Genomic DNA, 10555 nt, shown 5'->3' with positions numbered 1-10555 from the left:
CAGCACTTCCGGGCCGTGGGGGGCCGGATCCAAGCCGGCGGGCTGGCGCCGCTAGGCGTCGCTTTCATCCCGGACCCCTGCGCTTTCTCTTACGCCGACTTCGTAACCGGCTTCCTGCTACCCAATCTGCCCTGCGTGTTCTCCAGCGCCTTCACCGCGTCCTGGGGCAGCCGGCGGCGCTGGGTGACGCCCGAGGGCAAGCCGGACTTCAAGTACCTGCTAAGCAAGTATGGTGAGGAGGCAGGGCCAGAGGGGAAGGGCAGCGGGGCGCGGAGGTCCAGTGCCACCGGGACAGCGAGGGGCACAGGATCGGTACCCCGGACAGCGGGGATGCGGAATCAGTTCCAGGGACAGTGGAGACATGGAGACCAGCACCAAGGACAGCAAGATCAGAGTACCCTGGACAGTGGGGATGCGAGGGCCAGATCCTGGAATAGCGGGGACACAGGATCAGTACCCCGGGACAGTGGGAACACAGAGGGTCAGTACCCCAGGGATGGCAGGGACATGGAGGGCCGGCACCCCCGGAGAGCCAGGGACACGGGGGACACGGAGGGCTAGTGGCCAGGGATAGCTAGGGGTGCAGATGGTAAGTCCCCTTAGGACAGCAAGGGACAGAGTGTTAGATGACACAGAGGATTAGATGCCCCGGGAGCAGCCGGGTAACACGGAGGGTTCAGTACCCTCAGGTCAGGAGGGTGAGGATCAAGCTCCAAATTCCAGGGCAGCCAGGATGAACCCCAGGGACAATCCAGAGCCATGGATCGTGGCAAGGCCTCATGAAGCATAGGAGGAAGAAGTGTCCAGCCTGGTAGGGGCTCACTATGGCTGGTGGACGGAGGAGTATAGAGGCTCAGCCGTATCCCTCACTGCAGGAGATGTGGTGGTACCTGTGGCCAACTGTGGGGTCCAGGAATACAACTCGAACCCCAAGGAGCTCATGCCCCTGCGGGACTACATCGCCTACTGGCAGGAGTACATCCAGTGTGGCGACTCCTCCCCACGGGGCTGCCTCTACCTCAAGGACTGGCACCTGTGCAGGTGAGGGCCCGCTTAGAGCCGTGAGCCTGGCTCTCGCAAGGTGTGGGTGGGCAGAGGAGCTCCAGTCTGTGCTGCAGTGTGGCCATGGTGGCTCATCCACAAGGTGCGCCCCTCACTGTGCTGCCCAAGGGGCCTGGGCCTTGTGTGTGCAGAGGTGGCTGTGGGCTTGCACCTGCTCTGTCTGGCATTTTCCCAGCTTCCTTTCTCAGCCCTGTGTCCTGGTCTGCCCTGTCCCTCTGGTGACTGGGCTGCACTGCATCCTCCCAGTGTCCTGCTCCTGCTGGGCGCTCTGTCCAGCACATAGCTGAATAGCACAGTCAAGTTCTTGCCTACCTTGGAAGTCTAAGGAGGCCCTCGATGCCTCCTCATTCACCCCCACCCTCTGTGTAGCTTCTGACTCAGGATGGCTCAGCTCAGGAGTTTCTGACTTCGTTCTGGCACCCAGGTGCTGTCCCTTCAGTAGGAGGCACAGACTGAATATTACTCTTCTCACGCTAGCATCCCATGATGCTGAGCAGTGATCATGAGCCATGGTTCCCAGTCAGCTGCACCATGCCAACAGGAAGCAGCTGTGGCTGTGCAGCGTGCTCTCTTGCTAAACCACAGTGGTCTACCAGTCAGGTGGGCTGCTTTTTCTTTTGGTGCTGGAAGTTGAACCCAGGGCCTTACTAGTGCAAAGCACACACTATTCTAATGCTTTTTTACCCGAAGTGTTTTCAACACATATATGTTAGGTTGGAAGCCCATGCTGATCTCGGTTATCTGTTCTTCCTGTCAGGAGCTTTGTCAACCCCTAGGCCCAGCCCACAGGATGCCTGTTGGAGCAAGTGCACCCTCCCTACTCCCAGGTGCCCCGGGATTGCTTCCACCAGCACTATGAGTGCCTTTTGTGAGTGCAGACCCCCAGCAGTGCACAGCGTGGGGGACACGGTAACACCTGAACCAGGAAGCCATCCAGTTATTGCATCATTTGTGCACAAAGGATACAGGCAGGACACAGAACTCAGGCCCCTCTGATTCCCACAGCCAAATCGGGGTCATGAGCTAGATTCCCCCCATTTATCCCGAACACAGCTGCTTGCTGGGCACAGAGTTGGTTCAGGTCAGGCAGCCTCCAGCAGACCCAGACACTATTGTGCGATGTGCTTTGGGGGTTTAGAGGCATAGTGAGTGTGGTTTTTGTTTCTTTAGCGGAGTATTTCCCATTGTATGGAGGGTAATTATGCTACAAAATTGCTCATTGTGTTTGAAACTCAGTTTCTGGCTATGTCCCGCATCTTACTGGACAGCCTTGAAAGACTCATTAGCAAAGGAAGGCATGGAGACCACAGGGGCAGGGTTTTTAATGGATGAGTAGAAGCTCGCCAGTGCTCCGAGTGGCACAGAAGGCAAAGGGACCCTTGCAGTGTCTTGGGACCTGTGAGTGGCTTGTTGCTGTGAGGGATTCCTCTTTGTCATCCTCTCTGATGAGGAGTCAGCGTGCATGAATCAGGTGGTTGAGTTGTGCCAGGGGCTGTCTGTCTTAGAGCCCATTGATGGGGTCCAGCGGGAACACAGGCAGCCCTCAGCCTGGCTCTGCAGCATCAAGCCCACTAGGGAGGGGTGAGTTCATCAGGGATGGAGGCCCACAGTTCAGAATCTGGCGTGAAGGCTGTGATGATGCCCAGCAGTCAGGTCTTGGAGGCTGGGGGGTGTGGCCCTGCCTCTGTAGTGGGTAATGTGGGTCCCAGGTCACCCTAAAGTTTCTTCTTGCTTCGAACTCCAGGCTCAGTGATTTGAGGGCATTTGGCACAGGTGGCCAGGGTGTCAGGCAGCTCCTCTGGGGCGAGATGCCATTGGGTGGTGTGGGGTGGCCTCTGCTGCAGCCATGTGCTCCACAGGGACTCCCCTGCAGAAGACCTGGAGGATGTGTTCACCCTGCCCGCATACTTCTCCTCCGACTGGCTGAATGAGTTCTGGGATGCCCTGGGTGTGGACGATTACCGCTTTGTTTATGCAGGGCCCAGGGGCACCTGGTAGGTGAGGGCCGGGTGGGAGGCCTCCCCAGTAGAAGCAGGGCTCTGTACTGAGCCCCACAGAGCACAAACTGGAAGCTCTCAAACAGGTCCCCGTTCCACGCAGACATCTTCCGCTCCTATAGCTGGTCGGTCAACATCTGTGGGAGGAAGAAGTGGCTGCTGTTCCCCCCGGGGCAGGAGGAGGCCCTGCGGGACAGCCACGGCACCCTGCCCTACGACGTGACCTCCCCCGCACTCACAGACACCCGCCTGCACCCTGCCCACCTGCACAGCAGCCCACCACTGGAGGTCATGCAGGAGGCTGGGGAAATGCTGTTTGTGCCCAGTGGCTGGCACCACCAAGTGCACAACCTGGTAATGTGGGCATGCGTGGCCCCACCCTCTGCCTGCAGCCTCCCCTCCTACCTGGTGACCTCCCTGCCCTCACCCTGCCCTGTCCCTGCCCCAAGCCCATGTGGAGAGAGTCCCCACCCTGAGCCCTCATCCCGTTGGGCTGGCAGGAGCGGCCTTTCCCAGCTACAGCAGGCTAAGCCTGCATGTTCCCACACTGCAGTGCAGGGCACAGGGCCTGGCATAGGGGCCACATGGAGCTGGCTCCCTGGGTGGGCAGTGCCCCTGTTGCAGGCTTGTGGGCCACCTGAGCCATGCCCTGCAGGATGACACCATCTCCATCAACCACAACTGGGTCAACGGCTGCAACCTGGCCAACATGTGGCACTTCCTGCAACAGGAGCTCCAGGCTGTGCAGCGAGAAGTTGGCCAGTGGAAGGACTCCATGCCCGACTGGCACCACCACTGCCAGGTGGGTAGATTGGACTGGACAAAGGGCCATGCTGGAGACTGGGCAAACACCAGGGCCAGGCCGCAGACTCAGAGTGCTTTGTCCTTACCTGGCCATGGTGCTTCTGTCTTGGTACCCCAGCTCAGTCCTCAAGGCCTGAGGCTCTATCTGGCTGTGACCATGGAGCTCACCGGCCTCTCCTTTCTGCCCTAGGTCATCATGAGATCCTGTTCGGGGATCAACTTTGAAGAATTTTACCACTTCCTCAAGGTCATCGCAGAGAGGAGGCTCCTTGTCCTGAGACAGGGTGAACAGGGGGAAGTAGGGCCCAACACAGGCCTGGGGCTGGGCCTCCAGCAGGCTGCATTTGACATTGGCCGCCTCGCAGAGGTGCTGGCCTCTATGGTCACAGACCCCGACTTCCAGCGCGTGGACACCAGCTCATTCTCACCCCAGCCTTGGGAACTACTGAGGCAGCTGGAGGATGCCCTGGTGGCCATCAAGGCCCTTTAGTGCCACTGGGGGTTGCAGTACCAGCGTTACCCAGGGTCTTTTTAAAATAAAGGCAGTCCTCACCCTGTGGCTGGACGGGCCCCTGGCGAACAGAGCAGAGCAATCCTCCCGGTGTGTCCCTCCAGGCCTCTTTCGTGGGGTCCAAGCTGGGGATCCTCGGGAAGGTCCAGCCGGGGTGTGAGCTCAGCTACTGACAAGCACCTGGGTCACAAGGTGTCTGCCCCTCTGGCCTGCAGTGAGTGTGACGAGCTGCGCTTCCTCAGCTCCCTAGCCTCCCCCAGCCTCTGGAGTGGCAGGGGTTCAGTGTGCCTGTCCTGGGGTCCCCGTGTGGCTGGGCCTGTCTCTGGGTTACAGACATACATGTTGCCAGTGCCCTGTGCTCTGCCTCGGGGACCTCAGCTCCCACTGGAGGAGTTGGGCACCTTGTGCAAGTGAAGTGGGCTTGCTGAGCTGGGCAGTGTTCCCCCACACCAGCAGGCACAGTGTGGGCAGCTGAGAAGCTCAGGTACTGGCCCAGTCAGGTGCCTGGGGTGGGAGCGGCGCAGAAGCCTGGGCTCTGGGTCCTGCTTTGTCCAGAGGCCAAGCATGGGACTGGTCTGTCCCATGGTCCTGGCAGCCATGAGTGCATGTAGCTGTTCTCCTTGCACACTGGTGCTCTGGAAATGAAACTAGCTGTTCCCAGCCCACCCACAGCGCACCGTGGTACCCCATGCCTCTGGTTCCTATGTGTCGCCCTGTCCTCACCAGTCTCTACCCCTCACACCCCGTTAATGGCAGGTGCATCTGAGGGCAGAGGCGCAAGGCCCATGTGAGGTGGCTGCTTGCTTGCCCTGACCTTGGCCCTGAGGGCAGGCAAGAGTGCGCACAGAGGGTTGAGGTGGGGTGCATTCTGAGCCCCACTCTGGGGCACCTGGGACCCTGTTCTCCAGTGAGAGTCATGGGTCTGCCCAGTCCCTCGTGACCTGGAGCCCATGTCACTTGAGGGGTCCCATCAGCAGGAAGGTGGCAACCTCACAGGCCTGGACTGTCCTGCTGTGATGTCCTGTGGGACTGCCTGACCCCTGGCTAGAGTGGAAGCCCAGGAGGTCAGGGACTTGTTCTGTCCAATAAATTGTGCTAGGTGCCTGGGAAAGTGGCTGTGCAGTGGGTGCCTCACAAACTTGCCCAATGAATGTGCCCCGGCTGCATTATCCCAGCTGCCAGAGAGAGATGGGCACCCCTGTAGCCCAGGTCCAAGGATGGAGTCATCTGGTTGGAATTGTGGGCCTTCCTGCCAATGGAAAGATGCTTTGCTGTACCCTCAGTGGCCAAGGCTAGTGCTTACTGGGGAGGAAGAAGGAGCTGTGGCCCAGGGCCCGGCCCTGGGAAGTGCTCTTCATTGCTCTGGTGGCCCTCTGTGTATGGTCCTCCTGGGGACATAGTTTGAGAGGAGCCACTAAGGTTGGGAGTGCTGTGCTTCATGCCTAAGTCTCAGCTCAGGGTGAGCAGTACGTCCTGCATGGACCGGGCAGTGACCACAGTTGGTATGTGAGGAGAAAAGGAGGTGCAGGCAAGCCAGGAAGGTGGGCACCAGGGACTGTACCAACTTGCCTGTTGGCCCTGATTATCCACAGGTAGCAGGTGTCTCCTGCACGTGTTGGCGTTGCCAAGGAGCTGCTGGAGCTCAGTCCCATAAGCCACAGGTGGGATGTGTGCCCAGGAGAAAAGGGCCTTCGGTATTAAAAGTAAAACTTACAGTACTTTGAGGTCATTTGTGGCCCAATAATGGTAGCACTTCCTGTTTCAGGGCCTGTCCCAAGAGCCCTGACCCAGTGACTCCACCAAACATTCTCAGGTAGAGAGGGAAGAAGATGATGCTCACTGAGGTCAGGATATAGACCCGTGCCACATAGTCCTACCTCTGAGACCCTGGCCTGAGGAGGTGTCACAGCTCCCTGTTTGGAGACATACGTGTCTCAGTGGGACAGCTCCACTTACTCCCTTGACCTCAGGCTGGCAAGGGCTAGAAGAAGCCAGCACCCAGGATCACGGTAAGCAGGGCAGCAGCCACCACACAGACACCTGCACAGAGATCAGTCTAGGGTGTAAAGCTGTTGTGAATGAGCAAAATCACGTTCACTGGTTCCTAACATACAAATAAACCAAGCCTGGTGGCTGTAAAGGAAGGGATCTCACACATGGCCACAGGACAGCTACTGTCAGTGCCAGGGCCACTGCTTCTGCCAAGACTACCACATTTTGCTGTGGAAAAGACTATTGTGAGGGCCTGTGCCCATGGACTGGACTCACCTTATTACTGATCCTTACAGCTTCAAAATATGTAATTTTGCCTTTGAAAATTTCTTGCTGCCTCCACACCCTTGGATACTGTCTTTGTCACTTTCCTTGTTACAGACACAATACTTGACAACCACGATTTTAAAAAGAAGAGGTTCATTTTACAGGATTTGTTCCAGAGCCAGCTGGCTCCAAGGGAGGAAGGAATAGTGGGAGGGTCTGGTGAAGGACAGGTCACTTCATGGCAGCCAGAAAGCAGGGAGGACCAAGGAGGGAGATAAATCCTTCCAAACCACCCTGAGTAACCCACCTCCTAACAGTAAGTAAATACAATGGTCCTATGATCGAATCACCTTCCAAAAAGCTCCACCTCTAAACCCAGGCATTTGGAGAACACTCTCAATTTAATCCATAATGTTCTGTCCCTGACCTCCAAAAGGAGTCTTGACCATCTCATTGTACAAAATGCATTTAGTCCATCTCTAAGAATCACCAAAATTTTAACAGTTTCAACATTGTTGAAAAGTCAAGGCCACGATGTCCTCCAGGCAGGAGTGGATGGTGGAAGGGTCTGGTGGAGGAAAACTGCACACACTATGGGTGGCCAAGAAGAAGAGAGAGGAGGGAGGAGCCACGAAAAAGATAAACTCAGGCCATGCCCTTGTGACCTACCTCCAGCCTAGGGCAGGTCGCTATAGTACCCTATGATATTGTCACTCCAGAAGCCCCACCTCTGAACAGATGAGACATTTTGGGACATACTAGATCTAAACCTTAACAAATATACCCTTAGTTTACTATGGTGCACATCTTCTGTTATGACTGACACTTTGCCATTCCCAAGTAAGGACCCTCAAGTTATAACTGGCCTGACAGAAACAACTGAGTTATGACCGAATTTTAGTTTTAACTTATGACCAAAGTCTCAGATACAGATTTAACTTAGAACAGTTTTGTAAGGGACATTACAACATCCTTTCTTATGTAGGATTCATTGAGAAATCCTGGGCCAATATCTCTAAGGACACACATCTGCCTGTACACAGGAGAGAGACTTTGAAGACTGTGTAGAGGAGCCTTAGCCTTCATTTGTCCAACTTAAGTTGCGACAAGCCCTTGGGACAAATTGAGTTCGTAAGTCAAGGGTCCTCTGTATCATTTTTGGAGAATTTTGTTCTGGTTGGTATTCATGTTAATTATGAGGCCATCAACTGAATCCTCCCACCCTGTGAGTCCTTCTGGCAGGGGCAGGCTATCCAAACACTTGGAAGCATTCATGGGAGGAACGATATTTTGGTTCATGAGCCAGGAAAGGCTGAAATGCCTAGGTGACTTGGTCTCCCTCCTGAAGTTCAGTGCTGCTGGGTCCGTCGCAGCTCCTGGCCTAGAAAGGAAGTGTCCTGCAGAGGGCAGGGTGCAGACTCCAATGAGCCCTGCCCCTCTCAGAGTCTTGTAAATGTAAGATGGGGGCATCTGCAAATAATGACAATTTGACTTCTTGCTTTGTTATATGTACTCCTTTATTTCCTGAATGTGCTGGCTAATATTTTCAGGACTATTCTGAACAAAAGTGGTGACAGTGGACATCCCAGACCAAATGGATTTTAAAATACAAAAAGTAATCAGAGGCAGTGACATTTTATAGTAAAGAGTCAATCCACCAGTAAACAAACCAATACAAATATACATGTGCCTACCACTGTGGAAATCAATATGGTGATATCTCAAAAAACTAGGATTAGAGGTCCCATTTGACCCAGTTATCCCTCTGCTGGATATCTTCCCGAAAGAATTAAAAGCATCATATCACAATGTTATATTTGCACCCATGTTTATAGCGGCACAGTTTGTAATAGCTAAAACCACAACCCAATTGCCCATGAGGTGGACACTGGATAAAGATGTGGTTTTTCTATAAAATGGAGTACTACTCAGCCATAAAGAATGAGAAACTAGAGTCATTCATAGGAAAATGGATGCATATTAAGGCCATACTCAAGTGAAATAAATAGGACACGTGAAAATACTGAATAATTTATCTGGTGTGAAAAACAAAGTGTAAATAAGGCTCAAATTGTATAATTGATAATGTAAAATAAGAAAAGGGCTAAAGGAGTAGGGGAAGTGGGAAGGGGAGAGGAAAGAAAAGAAGAGAAAAGAAAAAATAAGGAAAGAAATGGAAATAAAGTCTGTAAATAGAGAAGGGTGGAGAGGGGTGAAAGGAGGACAAGGGAATGGGGAAAAAATAAGAACCAAGATACACCATGTAAAGGTACAAGATCCCAATGATGAATGTAACTACTGTATACCTAAAAAGTAGCAATATACTTACTGAAAAATATATATATACATAGCAGAATACCCCCAAAGTATATGAAAAAAAGTTTGAGTTCTTATAATGTTCCGAGTGTTAATCCTGTAAGAAATGTAGCTGAAAAAGGCTTTTTTCCCATTATGTAGGCTGTCTTTTCACATTGTTAGTTGTCTCCTATGTTGGACTGCACCTTTCTAACTTGATGTGATTCCCTTTGTTGATGATTGCTGTTATTTCTTGTGGCATTGGGGCTCTATCCGCAAGTCTTTTCTCGTGCCTGACTTCAATTGTTTCCCATTTTCCTGTAGTAATACAAAGTTTCAGGTCTTATATCTGGTTCTTTGATCTTTGAATTGATTTTTAAAATATTTATTAGTACATTTGCCGTACATAATTTTATTCATTGTGGGAAGTTCGTACACATAACACATTTTATTTCTTCCCATCTCCCTCCTTCCACCTCTTAGTTCCCTTCCCTTTTTGCAAAATTGAATTGACTATTTTTTTTAGCCCGGATCTCTGTGTAGTTCAGGCTGGCCTTGAACTCACTATATGGCCCAGGCGGGCCTCAAACTTGTGGTAATCCTCTTGCTTCAACCTCCCAAGAGCTGGAATTACAGGTGTGAACCACAACAGTTGGCAAAAATTGAGTTGATTCTTATATAGAGTGAGATGTAGGGTTCTACTTTAGTCTTCTGCCTACAGAAATGGGGTTTCCCCAGCACTATTTGTAAAATAGTGCCTTCTCTCCAGCATGATTTGGCTCCTCTGTCACGGATCAGCTGGCTGTTGCCCTGTGGGTTTGTTTCTGCACTGTATGCCATTCCATTGGTCTACATGTCAGCTTCTCACCAGCATGATGCTATTTTTGTTGCCGGGACGGTGAGGTATGATTTAAGGCTGCATATTATGAATCTCTAGTGTTGCTCATTTTGCTCAGTATTGTTTGGCTATTGTGGATCTTGGATGCTTTTAAATAAATTTTAGGATTTTTTTGCCTAGTTCTGTGAAGAATGTCACTGGTATTTTGATGGGGATTGCACTGAATCTGTGCATTTGTTTTTGTTTCTTTGATTTTTTTGTTTTGCTTTTGTTTGTTTTTGAGATAGGCTCTTGATAGCCTGAGGCTGACCTCAGAAACTTGGAGCAATACTCCTGCCTCAACCTCCCTATGCTGAGATTATAGAAGAGCAACCACCATGCCTGACTCGCACTAAACCTGTGTCTCACTGTGGGTAGTATGGCCATTTTAACAATACAGGTTTATTAGACAATACTTGTCTAATAATCTACCCTTAACAACCATTAAGACTTACGACCCACCGCTCTGACTTACAACTGCTCTTTCTTGTTTGGTAGGGTCCTGTACATCTTGTTTACAGAGTCTCAGTGTCTTTTGTTGTTGTCATTCAGTACATCAGTACTATAGTTTTATGTTTGTAAGAGTTATGCAAATAAAAGCAAAGTCATCAAGTTGGAGTTTCCTTTGACCATTTCTTTGTTTTGACTATTATAATATATATACTATATACAATTTCCTCATTCAGTGACCAATTCTTGTAATGACTTAGTTGCAGGAACAAAATCCTGTTGTTAAATGAGAAATGTCTG

At 51.9% G+C, this 10555-nt stretch overlaps 1 protein-coding gene across 1 annotated transcript in view; it reads left to right on the top strand.

The window, feature by feature from the left end:
- Positions 1-8386, top strand: part of Jmjd4 (jumonji domain containing 4) — a 17182-nt gene extending 8796 nt beyond the window's left edge. Inside the window, exons 5-10 of the mRNA XM_033766031.1 lie at positions 4-232; positions 876-1041; positions 2922-3056; positions 3182-3413; positions 3715-3861; positions 4054-8386. Of these exons, the coding sequence (XP_033621922.1) occupies positions 4-232; positions 876-1041; positions 2922-3056; positions 3182-3413; positions 3715-3861; positions 4054-4353 (1209 nt within the window). The 3' untranslated portion in view covers positions 4354-8386. The remainder of the gene's footprint in view (positions 1-3; positions 233-875; positions 1042-2921; positions 3057-3181; positions 3414-3714; positions 3862-4053) is intronic.
- The last annotated feature ends 2169 nt before the right edge of the window (positions 8387-10555 follow it).

The sequence above is a fragment of the Fukomys damarensis genome, unplaced genomic scaffold, assembly GCF_012274545.1.
Source record: "Fukomys damarensis isolate Sample0158 unplaced genomic scaffold, DMR_v1.0_HiC HiC_scaffold_3, whole genome shotgun sequence".
Taxonomy (NCBI): Eukaryota; Metazoa; Chordata; class Mammalia; order Rodentia; family Bathyergidae; genus Fukomys; species Fukomys damarensis.
Note: the sequence above shows the minus strand (reverse complement) of the source record. Positions and strands in the feature narration are given on the sequence as shown.